This window comes from Synchiropus splendidus, chromosome 16 (genome assembly GCF_027744825.2).
Source record: "Synchiropus splendidus isolate RoL2022-P1 chromosome 16, RoL_Sspl_1.0, whole genome shotgun sequence".
In the NCBI taxonomy this organism is placed as follows: domain Eukaryota; kingdom Metazoa; phylum Chordata; class Actinopteri; order Syngnathiformes; family Callionymidae; genus Synchiropus; species Synchiropus splendidus.
In genome coordinates, this window is record NC_071349.1 from 18262116 (window position 1) to 18284923 (window position 22808).

The 22808-nt window shown below is 46.0% G+C and overlaps 3 protein-coding genes across 4 annotated transcripts; 1 reads left to right on the plus strand and 2 right to left on the minus strand.

Moving 5' to 3' along the window:
* Positions 1-184: 184 nt before the first annotated feature.
* LOC128747323 (alcohol dehydrogenase 1-like) lies at positions 185-3921 on the minus strand. The gene is made up of 9 exons (XM_053845143.1): positions 3858-3921; positions 2139-2240; positions 1933-2074; positions 1729-1816; positions 1432-1651; positions 1104-1364; positions 899-1031; positions 478-616; positions 185-410 (listed from the first exon to the last, which is right to left on the minus strand). Exons 1-9 carry the CDS (start codon positions 3873-3875, stop codon positions 377-379), a joined length of 1137 nt encoding a protein of 378 aa, XP_053701118.1. The 5' UTR covers positions 3876-3921; the 3' UTR covers positions 185-376.
* A 1072-nt stretch (positions 3922-4993) lies between these two features.
* LOC128747295 (alcohol dehydrogenase 1-like) lies at positions 4994-9885 on the minus strand. Of its 2 annotated transcripts, XM_053845102.1 has the most exons (9): positions 9742-9885; positions 9469-9570; positions 7616-7751; positions 6774-6861; positions 6495-6699; positions 6167-6427; positions 5968-6100; positions 5770-5908; positions 4994-5705 (listed from the first exon to the last, which is right to left on the minus strand). In XM_053845102.1, exons 1-9 carry the CDS (start codon positions 9760-9762, stop codon positions 5669-5671), a joined length of 1122 nt encoding a protein of 373 aa, XP_053701077.1. In that variant the 5' UTR covers positions 9763-9885; the 3' UTR covers positions 4994-5668. The 2 variants fall into 2 exon arrangements, with proteins under 2 accessions (XP_053701077.1, XP_053701076.1); XM_053845101.1 differs by lacking the exon at positions 9742-9885 and having other exon boundaries at positions 9469-9594.
* Positions 9886-11687: 1802 nt separating this feature from the next.
* Positions 11688-22274, plus strand: LOC128747796 (serine palmitoyltransferase 2-like). Its single transcript, XM_053845975.1, has 12 exons — positions 11688-11940; positions 15278-15463; positions 15954-16108; positions 17246-17394; positions 17461-17585; positions 17728-17821; positions 18237-18342; positions 18519-18738; positions 18930-19056; positions 21186-21321; positions 21447-21576; positions 21646-22274. The coding sequence occupies exons 1-12, from the start codon at positions 11785-11787 to the stop codon at positions 21763-21765; spliced, it is 1704 nt and encodes a 567-aa protein (XP_053701950.1). The 5' UTR covers positions 11688-11784; the 3' UTR covers positions 21766-22274.
* Positions 22275-22808: the final 534 nt, after the last annotated feature.

The following is a 22808-nucleotide window of genomic DNA, read 5'->3' on the forward strand; positions in this document are numbered from 1 at the left end:
CAACCACGCCCCCCTCTGCCGTGATGGATGAATGAATGAATCATTATTTCAGTCTCTCCTAGAACATTGGAAATGTGTTGACAAGTTAGATGATCTTGAAATTAAAATCACTCGCAGCCAGAGCCCCACTTCCTCTTCAAGCCAAGAGAGCTGACGCGCACCATCCACACGGAAAAATGGCAAGTAAAGAAGGCGAGATTTTTATTGACTGATATGAAACACCTTCAAATTTTGGCACGCTAGCATTGATCTTCTTTTCCTTTCGGCTTCACCCTTCTGGAGTCGCCACAGCGGATCATCCTCCTCCATCTCACCACGCTAGCATTGATCATTTGGAACAATTGGCGACTGGGCGGCAGAAGTCTGGTCGATGGCTTTACTGTGGCGCAAAGTGCAGGACCGTCCGGATGCTGCGTCAAAACAAACACATTTCAGTTTTAGATGTTTGCATTGTTGAGATATCGCAACTGCACAAACCATTTCCCTTCCATTAACATCTCAATCGCATCATTGATCTTCTCCAGAGGCAGGTTGTGAGTGATGAACTCATCCAGATTCATCTTCTTGTCGAGGAACGACTTCACCATCCCAGTCGGACCATCTTTCCCCTTAAAGCCTGAAAAGACAATTGTGGAAAACGGTGTTGGTAACGGTGGGCGCAGAATGCAGATCAGATTTGAAGCCATTCTAAAACAGCCCGGAGGTGTTCGAGGCTCGTGAGGCTTCACAAAACAGTCTCCTCATTTTCAGTGCTCAGTAGCTAGCGCTCTTGGCTTAAAAATGATGTGCGGTTTCAATGAAATGATTTTAGAGCTCAGACTGCCATCTAGTGGGCTGTGAAAATGACAACACTGTTTCATGAAGCTTCATGAGACAGTGAAGTCTGGTGCTCCTTCACCTCCATACACGGAGCCCTTCCATGTTCGTCCACTGATGAGGTCACCAGGCAGAGCTGAAAACTTGTCTCTCTCCGTCCAACCAACGATGACGCTGACCCCCCAGGCTGGCAAACAGGATTCCAAGGCGCTGTGCTGGATAGGTAGAAAACACAAGCACGTGCTGGCGATGTTCAAACCTTCACTCTCAATTGCGTTCAATCTCACCATGACAGCAACGTTTCCGACACATTCCAGTGAGAAGTCGACCCCGCCGTTGGTCATCTCACAGATGACTTGGCTCACTGGTTTGCTGTGGTCCTTTGGATTCACAAAGTCGGTGGCTCCAAACACCTTGGCCTTCTCCGACTTGCCGGAGTTTGTGTCGACAGCGATTATCCTTGAGGCCCCGGCAGCCTTGCAGCCCATGACTGCGGCCAAACCCACAGCTCCCAGGCCGAAGACAGCACAGGTGGAACCTGGTTCCACCTTCGGTGTGACCCGAGAGATTTAGCCACTGCTACACCAAAGAAACCACCTCACGCAGGGAACATACCTTGGCAGTGTTCACTGCCGCTCCAAATCCTGTGCCGACTCCACAGCCAAGTACACACACTTTCTCCAAAGGGGCAGCAGGGTCGATCTTAGCCACGGCGATCTGCCTCACCACCGTGTACTCAGAGAACGTGCTGATTGCCATGAACTGCATCAGTGTCTTGCCCTTGCAGCTAAGCTTGGACACCGGAGCATTCGCCAAATTGTGCGGAACCACGTCCCTGAAGAAAGGGAACGTGTAATTCCCGCTCTCTGGGAAGGTTCAGGACCATCTTGCTAGGGTTTGATGTTTGCTCACCATGCTTTCTCACACTGGTTGGTCTTAGGACTCTTACAGAAACGGCATTCTCGGCACTGGGCGATCATCATGGGGATCACTTTGTCTCCTGCAATGGGAAATATGATTGCAACTCATTTATGGCACAATTCGCCGTAAAGCACTGCTGTTTATGACTGGCACCACATTAGGGACTTTCCAACTGGCAGTTCATTCTGAACCCACCTTGTTGGAACTCAGTGACACCAGGACCGACACTTTCCACAATGCCTCCGGCCTCATGGCCAAGAACAAGTGGGAAGATCTCTGGCCTCTGGTCCTCGGCCAGGTAGTACAGATCAGTGTGGCACAATGCCGCCGCAACAATCTGTAATTGAGAATCTCATCCAAGTGAAATCAGATCTTGAGGACAGTCCTTTGGTGTTGATTACCTTGATGCGGACCTCCCCCTCCCCAGGGGGCTGCACCTCAATCTCCTCGATCACTAAGGGTTTGTTGGCCTCCCATGCCACGGCAGCTTTGCACTTGATGACCTACAAGCCCGACAAAGGAAGAAAAACCTCAGACTTGACATCCGTCACAGGAAAGGGGAGACTTAAAGAATAGCCTATTAGCTTGTCTGAGTGAAGCTGGGATGATGGCTCTTGAGCACCACTTTGGGCAGAGAAGGAACCCATCGAACTTATGGGTGGGATGCTCCACAAAGGCTGACCACCTCAAATAAATCCCTCACAAACCTGTTTTGGTGGTGCCTGCTAGTCAAGGGTCCTCATTGCGGTCTCAACTGACCACTGGCTCACCAGTCCCAAACATAAAGTCTGTCTAATGTACTCAAGTACATGGTTGCAGAACCATTGACGACAAATCGGGGTACACAGTGGTATCTCAGTTTTCAAGCGTCCCGGACTTGGAACAAATCGGAGTTCGAACAAAAATTTCGAGATTTTTTTGGCTTCGGGTTTCGACGAAAATCCAGAACTCAAACGCCCCCGAAAAAAGCTGAAAAAAACATAACGTGCGCGGACCGATCAGCTGACCCACGACGCGCTTTGTTATAGTGTATAACACAGCCTCTGTATGCAGACGTATCCCGTTAGCTACGTTAGCAATTGTTTTTTCTTCATATTGAGGTGTGAAACCTTTCCTGTCTCCACACTGGAGCGTGGTAGAGTGTCACAGGGGAGGTGCTGGAGCGCTCACTCCAGGGTTTGATGTCCTGTTGTGGGCTGGAGCTGGGACAGGGATGAGGCCAGTCTGGGACAGAGCGTGACTTGGTTTATGACTTTGTCACAGCCAAACTGCACAGAAGCGCACATTCAGAGCTGGACACGCACCGGGCACCTCTTCACTTCTGGAGAGACGTCACTCACTCGGCAACCCCTCCCACATGCAGCGGCCACACACATAGAGGAACAGCCACCTGCAGCAGACACTCTACATTCACTCCTACAAAAGACTATTTTAAGGCTTGGAACGCATTGTTTCTTTTTCCATTCATTGTAATGGGAAAAATCTCTTCCGATTTGCTTCTTAAACGGCCGTCTGGTGCAAATTGTGGTCAGGAACCGAGGTACCACTGTAGTTCGGATTAAACAACACGTTGCCCGAAAAGAGAGTAACACAAAATATTGAACTCTGAACGCTGTTAAAATCGCTCCGCCTTTTATTGACTCTCTGTCACAAGTGACACAAGTTTGACCAACGATTAAGTTGACTTTTATACAGCTTTTCCTGACATCACGCGGCTCTTTAATATGAATCTTTGCCATCCATTACGTATATGAATATAACATGATGCTAGTGCATCACTGACTTTAATCTCAATGTCTGCCAGCTGTTTATTGTAATTCAAGTTGTTTTCCTCAGGATTTTAAGGCTGAAAATACATACACAATGTCTTGGTGCTGAACTGATAATAAGTGTGTAATAAAGTGGTTCGCTGTGGTGCATCCCAGCTCTCCGGGGACATCGTGTGTGGGGGTCAAATAAGGACACTGACATGTAGAGTTTCAATAATGAATTACATTATTATTACATTATCATACAACTGAAACTCAACTCAAGTACATTCTAGAAAGTTTCATTTATTTCGTTAATTCTAAAACAAATGAGGGATTAAAAAAAGAACACTCCCAGTGGAAGTGACCTACCTTCCCCACGGTGTCCATTTTGATGTGAAAATGAGCAAGGAGTCGTCTTTGTCGTCGTCACGGTCAAAGATCTGTTATGGGCTGGGAGTTTGTAGCAGGAAATGCGTTGAGGAACACAAAGCGCTCTTCTGCCTCCATGTGGCTCAAGAAGGGCACTGCAGAACAAACCACCAGATCAACTCTTCTTTTATAGGTATCGGTCACCTTCACCTTCTTCTGCCGCTTATGCGGAGTCGGGTCGTGGAGGCAGCATTCGGAGCAAGGAAGCCCAAACTTCCCCATCCGCACAAACCTCCTCCAGCTCTTCCCGGGGGATCCCGAGGCGTTCCCAGTCCAGACCGGAGACATCATCTCTCCAGCGAGTCCTGGGTCTTTTTCTGGGGTCTCCTCCCAGTAGGACATGCCCGGAACACCTCCCCAGGGAGGCGTCCAGGGGGCATCCGGATCAGATGCCCGAGCCACCTCAGCTGGTTCCTCTCGGAGTGGAGTAGCAGCGGCTCCACCCCGAGCTCCTCCCGGATGACCAAACTCCTCACCCTATCTCTAAGGGTGCGCCCAGCCACCCTGCGGAGGAAACTCATCTCCGCCGCTTGTATCCGCGATCTCATCCTTTCGGTCATGACCCAAAGCTCATGACCATAGGTGAGGGTGGGCACGTAGATCGATCGGTAAATCGAGAGCTTCGTCTTGTGACTCCCTCTTCACCACGACGGTCCGATACAGCAACCGCATCACTGCTGCCGCTGCACCAGCCCATGTATCAATCTCACGCTCCCCTTTTCCCTCACTCGAGAACAAGACCCCGACATACTTAAACTCCACCACTCTCTACCGGGTATCAGTATTAAAAAAAAAAAAACGAATGTGGATGATGAAGGTCACATGTTAGGCGTACCTCCTGTAGTTAGCTGAAGTCATATTTTATTTAAAGCTCACTGAGACAGGCTGAGCGAATACAGAGAAGTACTGTAGCAACAACACAAGTCCGGTTTGTCTGATGTGATACGAATGAAGTGAGAAGCTCATGCACAACCCAAACAGTTTCTACTGCTACATCTAAGGTAGCAATGGTCTCAGGTGCAATAGCTTTATCGGCATGACACTGAAGCGCATGCGGAAATAAAAACAGATGCAGATGAGGCAGTGTTATTGTTATTATTATTATAAAGGTTAAAAGCTTTAATAAGCACTTGCTGTCGTGATCCGTTCATTCCGTGAATCCATCAACTCCAGATGTGTATTAATGGGAATAGTGCATTTATTACACAGTGTTAATATTATTCATTGTTTGTGCTACTAATCAAGCAGTTATTTACAGAAGCAGGAATGCTGGATGAGGGAGTGTGGCTGAGTGTGTGTGAGAAGTGAAGTTGCAGGTGGAGCTCAAAGACGGGAGTGAACCACACTGGAGGAACAAACATTGGAGGGGCCAAGGTCAGACGGAGGAGGCTGGGAAGTACCATCTTCTCTAGAGCTGGAAGGACCTGGTCCTGATAAGAGCCACCTGGGTCCGGAACAGGCCGTGTGGTCGTTGCCATGGTTACGAGGGAGCCAGCAACCAGGACTGGCGTCAACAGCTGAGGACCAATTGGACGAGGACGGAGCGCACGTAGAGAAACTTTTGTGTATAAACTGTTTTTTTGTCACTCTAGCGGACTACTGCTAAGGCTAAGTCAGCCGTAGTTGCTGACCCAGAATTCTGCTTTTGTATTAGACTCCTCTGTCAGGGAATACATTTCTTGGATATAACTTGTTGGATTCTTGGCAGTCATTCTCACGGGAAAACAAAGGCGCGGAGGTATACAGCCTTTCTAGCTGGACACTGAGCAAGTCACGACTGTCCGGATGCTGGGAAAGAAATATAAGAAATGTGACTTGCGCTGTTCAAGTTTGATGTTTCTTCTCTTCTTACCTTTTGCCGTGCTTCAGCAGCTCAATGGCCTCATTGATCTCCTCCAAATTCATGTGGTGAGTGATGAACTTGTCCACCTTAATCTTCCCCTCCATGTAGGCGTCTACCATGAAGGCTATGCCATCTTTCCCCTTGTAGCCTACGGAATGATGCGGATAACATCATCACGAAGTGACATGCTGGTTGTGATGAGTTTACCTCCGACTGCAGAGCCCCTCAGTGTTCGATTGCAAATCAGATCTACTGGTTTCAATGGCTTCATCCACTGGTCAGACCAGCCCATGATCACACAGACTCCGCACACCCGCGAGGTTGACTTGAACGCAATGTCCTGTGTGGATCACAGATTCTTAACTTCTGCTTGTGTCAGATACAAGCACCGACCATTCTTTCTTACCATAAGATCTACATTCCCGGAAGCTTCCAGCGAGTAGTCCACGCCCACGTCGGTCATGTCTCTTATCACGGAATCGATGGGTTTGTCGTAGTCGTTTGGATTGAGGAAATCGGTGGCTCCAAGGATTTCGGCAGTCTTGAACTTCCCCGGGTTTATGTCGACCGCAATAACCCTCTTGGCTCCAGCGACCTGGCAACCCATAACCGCAGCCAGTCCCACGGTTCCCAGACCAAACACTGCACATGTTGAGCCTGGCTCCACCTGAAGAGTTAAACCTTCTCAGCAACCTCTGAGCCATGCAGCATGCTTCCTATCCAGTCGTACAAACCTTGGCCGCATTAACCACTGCTCCAAAACCTGTGGTGATGCCACAGCTGATGGGACAGACTTCATAAAGGGGAGCAGCGGGGTTGATCTTTCCAACAGAGTGGTCAAACATCACGCTATACTCCGAAAAAGTACCCAGCCCCCAATGTTGCTGTAAAGTCTTGCCCCTGCAGGTGATCCTTGAATGTTGCGCAGGTTGACGGTTCCTGTGCGGAGACCGTGACCAGACGTCAGACAGGTTTAGTTGGGTGCGTCCTGTTTGGGTCGTCTCTGCACTTACCATGACTTTACGCACAGGTTGCCTTTTGGATTTAGACAGAGGTGACATTCTCGGCACTGCGCCATTGATATGGGCATCACCTTGTCTCCTGAAAAACAAAGATGTGCAACTAACCATGTATATCACTATATACTGCCTATCTACATACATGGACTGCTCCTCTGATCCAGTGTTTTTCAACCTTTTTTTAAGGCGTAACTCACTTGGTTCATTGAAAAAATCTGCTTAGACACAGGTCCTGCAGAAAATCCCTTTCAATTTGTGAATATATTTAACTACTGACACGCGGGTATTTGCAGAAACAAAATGCAGAAAATGTCTAAAATATATAAAACTGTTTCCAGATTCAGTTTCCAGTTTCTCTCGTCACATTTTGGAGCACATTTGTTTGGTTCTGCATTTTGTTTTTCGCCAACTTTTAAACCATGATGGAATCTTTAGTAGTGAACAAGTGTCAATCAAGTTTTTGATGTGAGACATCATGTTAGCCGTTAGCTCTGTTAGCCCTGTGGTGCAGGCAGTCTTTGGCCTCGTAGGTCCGACAAGGAACAATCCATCGTGTGGTCAAGGTAGAGACACTTCAGGTTTGAAAACAACTGTGCTTCACGTTTGACCGGCTTCTTCGCTGCAAGTGTGTGGGAAGAGGAGCAACACCTCAGCATAGATCTGTAGTGTATAGAAAAAAATCTGACTGAATTCATGTGGTAGATTGTTATATCGCCCACCTCTGTCTTCAAACAAATGAGGTGAAACTAGATCATTTCCCAGTCAGACACACCGGTGGGAAAACACTCCACTATTCAACCAAACAACCAGAGAATTTATTGAAATCCTGGACCTACCCGGCTGAAATTCGGTGACCCCTGGCCCGACACTCTCAATGATGGCTGATGCTTCGTGGCCAAGAACCATGGGAAAGTTGCTGAGGTCGTGACTGCGAAAGGTCAGGTCTGAGCGGCATGGTGAGGTCGCCACGATCTGCAACGTGATCCACAACAGTTATCACTTCCGTTCAAATAGAATGGATCTCCACTGGAGTCTTTGGTGAGAAGCCCTGCACAGACAAAAGGCTTGGAGAACTGGAGGAGGTCTGTGTTGAAAGGGAAGCTGGTTCTCTGTACAGAAGCCTGACAATAGTTGTGTCATGTCTGCACTTTGTTCCGTTCTGTTTTTATTGTTGTATTCCTTCCGCGTCCCTTCCTGTGCTTTTATTTTGTTACTCCCTGTTGTTTCCGTGTCCTGTGTCCCTCCAACGTCACAGGCAAACCTTCCATGGAGATCTTCCTTCCGACGCCAGCTACGTTTGCCAGATGGTAGCTTCTAGTTCCACTCGGGTAAATCTCTCTCCAGACTTTCATGATCTCGTTCTTGTTCCTGACTTTTTCCAAATTCATTCCACGCTCAAATTCTCAGCTGCAACTTTCGTTCCTTGTTCTCCCTCATTCCACTTTCGTTTATCTCTCAACTTCCATTCAGTCTGCGTGTGAGCTGTTATTTAACAGTCTCACTTTGTAGTTATATCCCCGTCTAGTTTATTCCTCCTGTGCGTGTGTGTGTGTATCCACCACCATCGAGCGCTTTTTGTTTATCGCCACCTTGTGATCTTAACTCCGAGTGTGTTTTCTGTTCCCCTAGTTTTAGGCTTATGATTCTAATCCACCTCTCTTGTTTTCCAGATTCTTCCCCAGTCTCTGTGTGTTGATCCCGTTCCGCGTTTTGTTTCCCGGCGCCTTTAGTTACTACTTATTTGTCTGTCTATTTATTTGTATATTCCATCGATTAAATCTTGTAGTTTAATCACGTGTCCTCTGTCGACCAACACTAACTGCACTCGGGTTCATTCATCTGGCCTCATGACAAGTTGGTCCTAGTGTTGTAGCCAAGACCAGGGCATACAGAGACCAAAACCAATGATGAGGGCGAGACCAGGACTAAGATGGAGATTGAATGATAACATTCCAGTTCTTGATTTATTTTGGAACATTTATTAAATCCTTGTATCTGACTCACTGTCTGCCTCCTGTGACTCTTGCATCGTGGACATGGACATGGACTGTTTGTTCGTCTTCCCTCTGGCAGGAGGCTACGGTCCATCCAGACCAGAACCTCCCGTCACAGGAACAGCTTCTTCCCCTCGGCCGTCAGACTGTTGAATTCATGAACAGCCTTGTTGTTATTTTATTTTATTTTATTCCACTTTCCTAGTTGGTGGGATCCCCACTGACCATGGCAATAAATTTGATTCTGATAACTACAATTGGGTTCCGCTCCAACTCAAATTCAGTGTGTAGCTGCAGTTGACAGTAGAATTTCTTGAGTTATCGTAGCGCAAGACGACACTAGGATGCGCTGAAACGCTAAAGTAGAGCTTTTCCAGGTGTTATTTTCATCCCCCAGGATTCTTTTCCGCCACTTTCTTTTGGATAGCAGTTGCTTTCTGCCCTTTTCAGGTGCAAGTGGGTTGAGGAGATGAACTGTGAGGATGATTTCCTAGCCTTCTCCAAGTAGTTGCACTACATGACCCCACACTCTTTGTCCCTCTCTAAAAGGAAGGCACTATAAGTGGCCATGTCCCTGGTACTACTGAGGCAGATTTCTGATTTCCCGGGACCTACAGTACAAACAAGCCTATGAACCAATGCCAAACATTTTAGCCTCTCTAGCACAAAGCCACCAAAACGTAACAACGGATTACCTTGACACGGACTTCTCTGGCTTCAGGTGGGGCAACCTCAACCTCCTCAATCACCAAGGGTTTCCCTGGCTCCCAGGCAACCGCCGCCCTGCACCTTATGGCCTTGAGTTTTAAAAAGACATCCATTTGTTAGTTGTTTTAGTTGTATCTATTTCAACATCAAAGCAGATTGATGTCTATTTTCTGTTAAACTAAACAGTTTTCTCTGGATTAAAAGGTATGATTCATTCGTATTTCAGATAGTATCAGTAGCATTTAAGGGTTGACACTTACCCTTCCCTCGGTGGACATCATCCGTCTCTGCAGAGCTGAGAGGTGCCACGGTTCACGTTATCCAGGCGAATGAGTTCTGGGGCTGAACTCTGTTTTTTTTATAGGCAGTTGCTTTTCCTTTGCACAGAGTAAAGTATAACCTGCAAATTTGTTACTGAGCAAGTTGGAACTCGATCTGCTTTTATGGGAACACTTGGTTCCCATAAGACTGAAAAGCTCTTAATTGTCAGAAGTTTGTTTTGTAAATGATTATTATTACAAATCCGGAGCTTCATGGAGGTTGATGTGTTTGTTGTGATAAACTCTGGCTCAGTTAGAGGCAGTACCAGTGGTGAGTAAAGTTAGCTGCTGACTACAGAGAAATGCGTATTACCGATTGATATCAGATGGAGGGGGGAGGGAGGGTTCCCCATAAGATTGAAAAGGTTGTGTATGGCCACTGAAAATGATGTAATAAAAATAAACTACTATGTATTGTAGAACACTTGGTGCCCATTACCATTGACTGTTAAGCTGTTAATGGTGAGTAATTTTGTTTGTAATAGAAATAAACTATTATAAGTCGGAACACTTGGTGCCCATTACCATTGACTGTTAAGCTGTTCAGGAGTTTGGTTTTTTTTTTTTATAATTTATTATTGTTAGAATTATGTGTATAAAGCCTGCGCACATGCCCTTCATAATGAAGGTTGATCTGTTTGTTGTGATGAACTGTGGATAAGTGGGATCCCGCACCAGTGGTGAGGAAATTACCTGCTTGTGTTTCCTGCAAATTGTTCAAAAAACGGCCGCAACTCAAGGTTAAAAAATTATTTGATGGCTACTTGATTCGAATTCGTCTGGTAAGATTGCTGACGTGCCATATTGTGCGTCTTTATCTGTGTATGACTGAGGAGAACATAGGCTCCACTTCACTTACATATAATGTCAGAGGTCAGTGAGCATCCCACCAACAGGAAAGTGCTTTGGAACGTTCCATAATGAACAAAACATCATCATTACAATGACTATTATAATTGTACGCAGCCCTGGAGGTGACATGCACGTGTTTATTTTTTCTGGAGGTGACAGGCATGACTTTATTTTTTCAGCCCAAGATAACAGTCATCTCGAGATAAAGATGATCTCGAGATGACTGTTATCTTGGGCTGAAAAAATAAAGTGGCTAAATAATATCTCGAGATCATTTGTACCTCAAGAAACAATGACTTCCTGTAACCACTTTGTCTCCCATGGCTTCGTAACAGTTTGTCAACGTTGTCATTCGCTGTCAGAATATTGCAGACGGCAAAGTCTGTGCGCTTTTAACACTCTGACCAAAATAATACCACATGTGGCATGCATGACTTTATTTTTTTCCACCCGAGATAACAGTTATGTCGAAATCATTTGTATCTCCAGATAACAGTTATCTTGGGATAAAAAAAAATAAAGTCATGCATGTCGCTTTGAGGGACGCGTAATAGGTATAGCTTAGCCACAAATGGTATTATTTTGAGTAGAAGGCACTTGATCAGGGTGTTAAAAGCGCACAGACTTGCAGACAGTGACTGACAGTGTTGACAAACAGTTACGAAGCCATGGGAGACAGCGTGCACTGAAGTTTACGATTGTATCTTGTGATAAAAATGATCTCGAGATATGCATTATCACGAGGTAACAACTATCTTGAGATAGGCAAAAAAAAATAAAGTCATGCACGCCACACTCAAAAAAAACCAAAAAAAAACATGCATGTCACTTCCAGGGCTCCGTATAACTGTAATCATAATACAACAACAATAGAACAACGCTTTTTATTCATGTTATTAACATCTTAACGAAAACGCATCCATGAACGTCGTGGCCCCGCCCACAAACACATGACCACGTGACCATGGCGCCATCAGCCCCTCCCTCGGTCATGTTGCTCGACGAGCCACGCCCACTCTCGCTATGACCCCGCCTCCCACTGGCAGTGGCTCCACCGCAGGGTTTGATTCGTGTTCCGGCGGCTGATGCAGCCTTCGCGCGGACGGAGTCAGAGCAACCAGCGGACCAGCCATGACCGAGAGCTCCACGGCCAAGCCCACCGACGAGGAAGTCCGCCGGCGGGTCCGGGTGAAGCCGGCGACCAACGGCTCGCTGGGGAGCCACCATCGCTGCCATGACGCCGCTCACGACTGCCGCCCCGAGCAGCAGCACGGGCAGGAAAAGAAGGTGAGGCTCTGCACAGAGAGAGGCTGGAGACGTCCCCGGAGTTGCCTCCCACTCGAACCTCACGGCCACGACACATTTTAACCCCAAAACCGTCTGTCGAAAGCTGAGAACAACTCTTCCAAAGTCCCCTCGAGCCCCCGCGCGAGCCCTGGCTGGCAAAACTTCATTAGAAACAGTCGCGTCTTCGCAACAACGGCTCCTTTTTCAAGTCAGCACTTCTTTAAAAGTGTAAATTACAGTCACGTTCGAGCCATTATAGCAAGTTCTCTACTTCGGGGTGGTGAATCGTGTTCTATCCGTTTAATGGGTGCAATAAAACGGCAGCACGCCGCGAGTGATGCTCCGTTTTCTGCCCATGTGTCATGGGTTCATGGAGTCGCTGCTTCTTAAAGGCGCAGTCCAGAGCGAGTTGACAGCTCATCCTGTCTCCGAGCGACTAAAACACCACATTTGAAAGGTTTGCCTCGTTGTAAAACACCGTTAATAATACCCTGACTGACGGGTGAAATCATGTTCAAGCAACATGTTTCAGCGGCAGACAAGAGACCAGGTCCTGTTTCAGTTCCTGGTTCCTCCCTCGGTCCAAAACATGCTCTGAAAAATCGAATGTCAAGGATTGTCATGCGTTTGTGCCTGACAGGTTCTTCATATGTGTCTCTTCTGTTGACACACAGAAGAAAACCTGACCTCCATTTGAAAAAAAAAAAGAAGCATTTTCAGTCTGGACACAATGTTTTCATTGTGAATTCGAGCCCCGAGCTCAAACCAGTTCCTCAAACTGTTAGCAGAACACATCAGCTCCAGTTATACATGCGTCCATCCATTTACAACCTCTGACTAGAGGTTAGGTCGAGGTGGCAGCAGCTGAAACTAAGAGGTCCAGACTTGGAAACCCCAAGCTCTATTGTGTGCCAGAGCAGCTGAGACACATGTCTCCATCATGTCCCTTGTAATATGTTGAGCACCAACTGTATAGGAGAGCAAGAAAATATCCATCAACTCAAATATCGCGAAACCGCATCAATATTTTTGCAGAAATATCGCAATACTGTGATATTGTGTTGATATATTAAGTCAGGTAAACACTATTACAAAATATTTGGATATGTTGCTGCATTTCTGAGGTGTATTTTATTCTAATAATGTGTTCTCTATGTACACTGGTGTTATTTTCTTGATCAAGGACTGACATAACAGTACACTTATTATCATGTCCATAATACTGTACTGCACAATCTCTGGATTTGCTCTTGTATTACCATAATGAACGCAATGTATTGTGTCACCACTTCTGTATCAGGATACATATCGTATCAGATACCTGCCGATACACAACCGTACTGTAGCTGCAGGGCTGCGGTACAGTGTTGTTCTGCGGCGTCTGATTCTGTCCATAAAAGCTAGTTAGATATAAAGTGAAGTAAATGTATGAGAGCTGTCAATCATCTCCTCCCTGTCTGGCTTAGCGTTCCTGAGCTAGTTGCTCATTTAGCAAATGCATCCGCTGGTTAAAGTTGGTGCTTCGCAGCAAGCTTTTGTCGCCACAGTTGCTGACGTCTCTCGGCGGATGAACTCTTCCAAGCTTGTTTAAACGCTCATGTGGCCCTTGGAAAATGAGTGACTCTGGTTATTCAGTGTTGGGTCCCAGTTCAGGGAGGTATGTGAGAGGAGAGCATGACTGGTCACATGTCCTGCTTAATGGCTGTGAGCGCTCAAGTCTGGTGCGTGGTGGAAGTGGAATTTTTTTCTTGGCGCTCGTGAGCTTTGTCAATTCAATGGTTGAAAATATTGTATTGACAGCATCTGTCACGCCACACTTTCACGCCAGTTCTTCTATCAAACCCATGCTATGTTGTGCACTTCATTCCAGTTTGTCTTGTGTTCACACACCCCAGTACAAAGAGGTTGCACACCGCAACATCTGTATGGCCATTTAATCATTATTACAAGTCCAGTTGGACCTGTTATTAAACCTGTTGGCTCAGCACCTGGATTATTAACGCTAATTACTGCGACATCATTTCCGACATCTTGCGGTGGCAGCGTTTTGGCAAAGAAACAGACGTCTTCAGGTTCTAGCTGAAGTGCTGCCACCTACCTGGTAGATCACAGGCCACATGCATAGTCATACTGTTCACAGTGAGTTCGCCCCGAAAAGTCTTTATGTCGCTTCTGACTTGAACTGCGACGCCCCCTCCTGGTTGGAGAATCCTCACTACCACGAGTACACAGCCCAAGATGGCTGCCCCCAACGTAAACAGGAAGTTTTGAATCAACGAAATATGTCAATACAAACACGTTCCACGAATTGCGACCTGCTTGTTTTCATTCAAAGGGAACGACTGTTTATTTAGAAATGTTTACATCAGCACAAGTGAAAATAGCTATCGTAGATGTCGCCATTGTGTTTTAAGACTCAAAAACATGTGACCCAGCTCCAACGTCCCACTTCTGAGGTACCAGGAATGTCGCATCAAGCTTGCTCCAATCTAGTTATTATGATGTTTCTTTCTGGATTTCCTCATTAAAAACACACCCAATACCACCGTAAACATGTCCACCGCCACGAGGTTTGTTGTCACTTCCCTTGTTGTGTTTTACCATGTGTAATCCAGCCCGAAATCTGTCTTGGAGGATGAGTTTATCGTTGAGATGATCGGGCCGCACAACAAACATATTTTTGATTTGAAAGATTTTGAAAATCCACTCTAGCTCTCTTCAGCCCTTCTGGCTCAGCTCTCGCGTTGTCCTTACGACTGAGGACCATGACTCACCGGCATCAACCATCAGTCTTTCAAACAGGCTCATACCGACCCTCAAGGTCAGACCTGGGCAAATTGTGGCCCGGGGGCCATATGCAGCCCAATGCCTGTAATTTCGTGGCCCTTCTGACGTCAGACTGTCATAATTTTTCTGCCTTTTTTCGTTCTTGCGCTTTTAGTCAGCACCACCATTTCAGCAGTAAGCATAGCATGTTCTTGTTTTAAGACTAAATATTTCTGCTTTTTGTTGGCCATTTTTGTGTGTTTTTCTTGTTCCTATTTTGAAATAAATTGCCTTGTTATCTCAAATGTCCACTCCATAGTTGATTTATATTCAAATGAAGTACGTATAAAATGAAATATTTCAATAGGCTTCATGGCATATTTACTCTTCTTAATATCCTGAATTACATTTCATCTTCTTAGGTTCATTTTGTCCTTGTTCCTAATATTTTGCATATTTTTTCAACATGTTTTCTAGTCATAGCTGTCTATCTTTTGCTGATGGCCCCTCACAACAGTCACAGTCTCTAATGTGGCCCTTTAGGAAATTTAATTGCCCACCTCTGGTCTAGGTCCAGGCGAACGGCGGCCTGTACAAACAGCCCTTCCTGGAGTCTTTCGAAGAGACGCCCATGGTGATCGCCGTGCTCACCTACATGAGCTACGTCGTTCTCACCTTCTTCGGCTACTTCCGGGACTTTCTGCGTCGGTGGAACATTGAGAAGTGCTGCATCGCCACGGAGCGCGAGGAACAAAGGGTGAGGCTGACGGACAGTGAACCTGAAAACCAGGTCGGAGTTTTAGACCCAGAAGTCCAGGTCCGGAATTGGTGTGTCTGAACCTTGTATTAACCTCTGTACCCGTCCACTGTCCTCATGCAAAGCTATGGAGTTATCTCATAAAAAGTCGTATCCAACTCTTAAATCTTGGTTACAGTCAAGTGACCGACCGAGTAAACTGGTCTCACGCTCAGTCACGGTCCCAGCAACACAGTTGCTGCTCAGTCTCAGACTCCTCTTTTCAACATGAGTCCATTTTATTTATTAGCAAGTTAAAGGGTTTTTCTAAATCCTACAGTTATGTAATCTTTTTAAACGTAGGCTCAGAGCCAAGAGTGAAGGTATCAGCGCAGGATTTGCAGCTGTTGCATAACGTTTGTTAGCGAGGCTCATTGTTTTCCATTGCTTTTTTTTTGTCTTAAAACAATGTGAACTGACTCCCATTTGTGAACGTCCTGGTGATCCTCAGGACTTTGTGCCGCTGTATCAGGACTTCGAGGACTTCTACACCCGAAACGTCTACATGCGCATCAGAGACAACTGGAACCGCCCCGTGTGCAGCACACCCACCGCCAAAATGGAGCTGGCAGAGCGCGTTTCCCACGACTACAACTGGACGTTTGAGTGAGTGAAACGGTCCGTCTGAAGGAAACACTGAAAAGAACCCAATAAAATGGAGTAAGGCGTGAAATAAACGGCCGCCTCTTCTCCCTGCAGGACGTTTGTTTGAGTGCTGCACACGTCTACGACAAACGTGCAAAAACACGTTCCATTAATAAGCCTCCTGCCACATACCTGTCAGTCACACACCCATACATTCACACAGCTGAGTGAAGTTTCCCTGAATGCAGGTCATCACAGAACCAGCTTAGTGAATTATGTTCAGCGTCTCTGGCTTTTATAAATACACGTAGTTCCTGTGCAAGAACAAGGCCCAATAACCCCTTGTGTTAGTTGCATTTCTCAGTGATGCTTTGCTCAGATGTGAGCGTAGAAAACGCTGATTCAGCTGAAATGAATAACCAGCATCCAACTAATCCTACTGTGGTTCTACACTTCAGCTCCATGACGGCGCCCCGGCATCAGTTAGGGACCATCAACAAATTTTAAAGCCTCAAAGTATGAGTGACATCTTCAATAAGGCCATGGAAAACAAGCATTTTAGGAGAGAGAATTGTGAGAAGGTTTTTCACCACACAAGACAAAGGACTGACAGTTTGTATCATGATCTGGAGAATAGACTCTGACTCCATGATCATTTCTTCACCTGATTTCTAATGTTTCTTCAGTAGCATCTAGGAAATGTGTCCAGACTGCTCCATAGTTTAAGTCAACTGTTCAGAGACATGAGATACAGCAGACAGACGGCTCCATTTAACCCCTAAATAAAGCTGGCAGAGCAGCCTGTCAGACACCAGCGGCTTCTACCAGAAACATTGAGTTTCTCATCTCTGCACTGAGTTCACTGTTCTATTAAGTCATGATGTTGGAGACAAACTCCACTCCAAAAGTTTCATCATAAAACAGTGTCAAGAGAGACTGTAGTGTCCAACACATGGAGGAGAATAAACATGGATTTATCCTGATTATTACAACATTTATCGTGATTTTTTTTTTGTCCATATGGCCCATCCTTATTTTCCACTTATTTCTTTAAATTCCATCTACCATGTATGGGTTTCCTTACATTTTGCCTGTTCTTTTCTGCATGTTAAATAGAAAGTGTCCTTGCTCATGGTCCCAACTGGGCTCCTCTCACAGGTCCACCGGTCGAGTGCTGCGCGACGTCATCAACTTGGGCTCGTACAATTACCTCGGCTTCGCTGAGAACGTCGGACCCTGTGTGGCCTCTGCGGCTGAGATCACCGAGAAATACGGCGCCGGCGTTGCCAGCACGCGGCAGGAGCTGGGTAACTATCCTGAAACGTCGTCCTCTGCTTTTAACAAAGTTTGACGGCCCCACTTCATCGCGTCAGGGAATCTGGACCTGCACGAGAAGATGGAGAAGATGGTGGCCGACTTTCTGGGCGTGGAGTCGGCCATGACTTTTGGCATGGGCTTCGCCACTAACTCCATGAATATACCTGCGCTGGTTGGCAAAGTGAGACTGTTGTTTTCTATTCTCTTCGAGTCAATAATAGCACCCCCTCTGGCCACAAAGAGTATTGACAATCCAACTGCCCTCAAGTATCTAAAAGGAAAAAAAAAGTCTTTTGAGATTCATTTGCCGTTTGTTCCTGCAGGGCTGTTTGATTCTCAGCGACGAGCTGAACCACGCCTCCCTGGTGCTCGGAGCCCGACTCTCCGGTGCCACCATCAGAGTCTTCAAACATAACAGTGAGTCGTCGTCTGTGACTCACGAGTCTCCTGTTGACCTTTTATTTCACTCAACTGTTCTGATGTTGTGCTCCGTTTCTCTGTCCACACAATTAGAGAGGTGTTCTCAAACGGATGGTAGAAAAATATAAAATGAATTGATAAAATAAAATGAATGAATGAATGCCCAAAACAGGTTGACATCATCTAGTGATCGATCCCCTTAAATAGTGACATCATCAGAACAACCATTGCAACAGAGCGACTGGGCCACAAAGCTTTGCTACAGTCCAGAGGAACACAAGCGTCAGAGTCAACTATCTACCATTGATGTAGACAGTAACAGCAAACATGACGTGTTGATACTTCTGAGTTAAGTGTCGACTGAGTGTCACTGTCAGAGGCAGGGTTAAGAGCTACTGTTTGTCTCTCTCAGATATGCAAAGCCTGGAGAAGCTGCTGAAGGAATCCATCGTTCAAGGCCAGCCCAGAACACACCGACCTTGGAAGAAGATCCTCATTCTGGTGGAGGGCATCTACAGGTCGGTCTCCAGCTGCTGTTGACTGAAAACGCAGCCGTTTGCTCGACTCAACCTCTCGGTGTCCCTCTTGTGAACTCATTTCTCGTTTAACTTCCTGAGTCTCATCCATCATGCCACTGACCACTGCGGTCAGATAGAGCCTCCTGTTCACATCCCATCTTGACTTGTCCCTGCAGCATGGAGGGCAGCATCGTGCGCCTGCCGGAGATCATTGCTCTGAAGAAGCGCTACCGGGCCTACCTGTACCTGGATGAGGCCCACAGCATCGGGGCTCTGGGGCCCAGGGGCAGAGGTGTGGTGGACTACTTTGGCCTGGACCCCTGCGACGTGGACGTCATGATGGGGACTTTCACCAAGAGTTTCGGCGCAGCAGGCGGATACATCGCTGGGAAAACGGTAAAGAGGAGGCAGTTTATTTTAGGCCTCTTTGATATTTCATGAGAACTTGCTTCTAAAAATACCTCCTCGGTCACGGTGTGTACTAGTTAGAGTGGAACATGCTGACTTCGCGTCTGAATGTGTGGTCACTTTGGGTCTCCGAACTTAACTTCGAAAAGCCTGACTGTTTCATGCGTTGATGTTTTCAGGAGCTGGTCAACTACCTGCGCTCCAGATCCCACAGTGCGGCCTACGCCACCTCCATGTCGCCCCCTGTGGCCGAGCAAATCATGACAGCTATGAGGTGCATCACCGGAGAAGACGGAACCACGATAGGTGAGTAAAATGCATGGAACGCATCACCGTCTGTTAATGGTTTTTGGTAATGGATTACTTAAAAAAAATGAAGAAAAAAATTTCAAGCTAGATTTGAGTGTTTTAAAATATAATATTTTTTTGATAAATTAATTGATAGACAAACAAATTTAAAGGGAATCCATGCATTAAACAAGAGGTTTTTCAACATATGATTTGAACAATATTTTCCTAAGCTTAAATGGGTAGGAGAAACATGTTAATGCAGTTATGCAAAGTGGACCAATATAGAGACATAAACAATAAAGATAAAACCCTATATATTCACTATCGTCATGACTACGTCGTAAAGAATCAATGTTTCAATTTGAACTGGACTAGTTGTGCTTCTCGTGATTGGCCACAAGGTGTCAGTGCAGACTAGTATGCTTCCCTTCTGTAGGTCTGGTGCGCTTTAAATGAATCAATGATGTAGATACAGAGGTATAACATAAGTACTGATGTTATATTATCAAACATTAATGCAGCAACTGAATGATTTGATGGAGTGTCACAGGTTTGTTTTTGTTTTCAGTGCTGACCACTGTAGAAAGTCAGGTGGTCATAATGTTGCATGTGCTGTGGTTTTATACATATATGCTGACTCTATTCAATATCTTGTTTTGGTGTGCCTCAGGGTGCGGTCCTTGGACTTGTTTTTTTTTTTTAAGGTTAAATCCATCAGCATCGACCATTTTATAGAAAGCGATTTGATATTATTGATGCTCTTTTTAATTCATCAGAGGTGTTTTCATCCACACTGTGATTCTGTCTGGCGTCCGTCCTTCCTTCTGTTCCGCACGTATATTGAATGGTAATGTATGGAGGCTTTGTGAAGCAGAACGTTCCTCCTCAAAGAACCCGTGGAGGACCCACTGGGGAAAAGAAGTATATGACAAAGAGCCGCTCCAGCTCCCTCGGGTGCCTGGCGTTTCTTTTCTTCCCTTCTCGTTCGTTCCCGTCAAACAACCTGATCCGACCAGCTGTTGTTGTTGTTGTTCCAGCAGCTCACTTTTTCATTTGTATACGGTTTTGATGCTGTCATTGTCAATATTTGGCTGTCTTTGAACTCCTCTTCCTCATATGGAGACGGCATTATTATAATATCATTGTTAGGAAAGATGAATGTTCCGACTGTGTTTGCTTTGAAGCCCCTGTCTGCTGCCTGTTAGTTAGCTAGTGTGAGACGTGTGTGGCAGCTATAACACTGAGCATAAACTCAGCAGTTTAGGAAACAAAGTAATGCTTACTGGTAGGAATTCACAGTGTGACAAACGGAGTAGATGATGCTGCTGTAGGACCGCATGAATTTAGTTTTAAGCATCGCACAACGTAGAAGAAAGTTCCCTTGTTCCTGTAGAACAGCTCTTTAGCTTGTTCTTTTGTTATATCACCACAGAAACCTTCGCATTTATTTCCCATTTACTGTCGCTTAGCGGTTTCAGATACGACACGCTGGCAAGCGATGAAGTCGAGGAAGAATTATCGGTGTAGACTGTGGAAGAAACGTATATGCGTCGTTCATTTTAACATCAACAATGCAGGCAGGCAGCGCTACGGTGGCCTCAAGTGGACAAAGTACAAGTATCTCTTCTTTCATTTGACTTCAATATCAAGCTGGAACACTCTCAGTTTACTTGTATGTGAATATTTTAAACATATATTTTGAATATAATTCATTATTCAGTTAAACATACTTAGGAAATCTGTACAGTTTTTAGACTATTAAGAGGCTATTATTTCATTTAATTTCTTACATTTTCCATTCCTCAAACTGAATGATGCAAATCGCTAAATCCCCACCACTGGTTTAAACTATTGAAACGATCACCATAACGTTGACTGAGCGCCAGGTTGGTCTCGTCTGGGTAGGACTGAGCAGCCTGGTGGTCTCTCTCACGGTCAGTAACAGTTGCAGCCGGGACAATAGCTCTAAGAAGTGTGAAACACCACCCCTGCACCGGCCTTCTAACTAGTCTTGTGAGGCTTCATGAAACAGTGGCCACTACATGGCAACTGGCAACTGCTCTCAAATCTTTGAGTTCCTCAGTGGGGGGGCGCTATTCTGCATTTCCACCTTTTCCTAGTCTTGACACCAGCTTCTCTTTCAGGCCGGGACCGTTTGCGAAGACTTGCGGAGAACGCCACCTATTTCCGGAGGAAACTTCGGGAAAAGGGTTTTGTCATCTACGGCAACGAAGACTCTCCAGTGGTGCCCATGATGATCTACATGCCAGCGAAGCTCGCGTGAGACAATTTGAACATTTATGTCCAACCAAACACCTGACCACATTCCCAAGCTTCTTCCTCAGGCTCGGAATCCGTCATGTGCTTTGGTTGTTCAACCCCAGCTCAACGCCTTGTCTCCTCAGAGCGTTTGCCAGAGAGATGCTGAAGAGAAACATCGGGGTGGTGGTGGTGGGCTTCCCAGCGACCCCCATCATCGAGGCTCGCGCACGGTTCTGCTTATCCGCCGCCCACACGAGAGAGATGCTGGATCAGGTGAGCTGCTCTCCTCGGGAGGCCTTTCCTCTCTGCTGTGAGGCTGAGCTGCCAATCTCCTCGCTGCAGGCGCTGAGTGCCATCGACGAGATGGGAGACCTTCTGCACCTCAAGTACTCCAGACGCCGGATACAGCCGCCCCCGGCGCGGTCATGTGACGCCGACGTGTATCAGGAGATGGACGACTGACGACGGGCCGGTGCGACTTAAATCCAAGCAGGTCTGAGATACGAAAGTGTTTTTCTCCCCCTGCACTCAGAAGTGGCTCCGCAGCTCTATCCAAGTATATGCACTTAAATCATCTACGTGAGCACCTCCGCTTCCTCCGCTTCCATTTCAACGTTTCCGATAACCGTCTGTGTTGGGACTAACCCGGACGCCCATCGGTTCAGAAGCAGTTGATCGACCCAAACAAGTATTGTGTGACGAAAGTGTTGATGTGGTTCACGTGGAAAGGAACCAAAGGTTTGTTTACCGCTCCAGGTGTGTCGCCACCTCTCGTGCCTTCAATGCAAAGCCTAGTTTCCCAAAACAGAATCACGAGCGTCTCGCGCAGATCCTCGAATTGTTACAGTGTTTTGCTCTCCGTTTACTAATTGCCATGCATTTGTTTACAGAATGCTCCCGATATGGTTTGCTAATTAAGGCCGTTATTGTGTTCTGATTTCCGTAGTTTATTAAAATATTGGAAACACTGACCTTTGTATGGATCCTTGTGTGGACGACTAGGAGGCGGCCCTGGGCCAGACCCAGGACGCTCAGCTGGTCTGGGAACCTCGGAAGAAGAGTCAACTGCTGTTAGGTGTCAATACTTTGCATAGCCAGGTTGAAAAAAAAAAAAGATATACATATATGGTATAAAATATGATGCTCTCCATGGTATAAAAATACACCATCTACTAAGTAAAATTTGGGGGGGCAATAAAAAAATTAATCACAGTTTATAAAGTAATTCTGAATATTTATTCTGACTTTCTTAACACATTTAATCTCCGTAAAATTTGAAAAGAAATTAAATTAATTGATGTATTTCATGCTCAACTATTTAAAAGAACGTCAGCATATATCTGCACACTTTGGTATTTGGGTTAAACAAACTGAAAAGTGCTTATAACCAAGTCTCATAATGGAATATTTGTTACTTACTAATCGACAAAAATCGTTTTATCAAGTGCTAGACACCCAGTTTGGCAGGAGCCTTCATGGACGATGATGTTTTCAGATGACCTGGT

Coding starts and splice junctions, on each gene's coding strand:
- LOC128747295 (XM_053845101.1), bottom strand. CDS start 9,594: ATGGATGTCTTTTTAAAACTCAAGGCCATAAGGTGCAGGGCGGCGGTT. Junction 5,909..5,967: donor GAGGGGCTCTGCAGTCGGAG/GTAAACTCATCA, acceptor ATCATTCCGTAG/GCTACAAGGGGAAAGATGGC. Junction 5,706..5,769: donor CTGCTGAAGCACGGCAAAAG/GTAAGAAGAGAA, acceptor TTTCTTTCCCAG/CATCCGGACAGTCGTGACTT.
- LOC128747323 (XM_053845143.1), bottom strand. Junction 1,365..1,431: donor CGGCAGTGAACACTGCCAAG/GTATGTTCCCTG, acceptor GTCACACCGAAG/GTGGAACCAGGTTCCACCTG. Junction 411..477: donor ATGTTAATGGAAGGGAAATG/GTTTGTGCAGTT, acceptor GTTTTGACGCAG/CATCCGGACGGTCCTGCACT.
- LOC128747796 (XM_053845975.1), top strand. CDS start 11,785: ATGACCGAGAGCTCCACGGCCAAGCCCACCGACGAGGAAGTCCGCCGG. Junction 21,322..21,446: donor TACATGCCAGCGAAGCTCGC/GTGAGACAATTT, acceptor TTGTCTCCTCAG/AGCGTTTGCCAGAGAGATGC. Junction 21,577..21,645: donor CGAGAGAGATGCTGGATCAG/GTGAGCTGCTCT, acceptor TCCTCGCTGCAG/GCGCTGAGTGCCATCGACGA.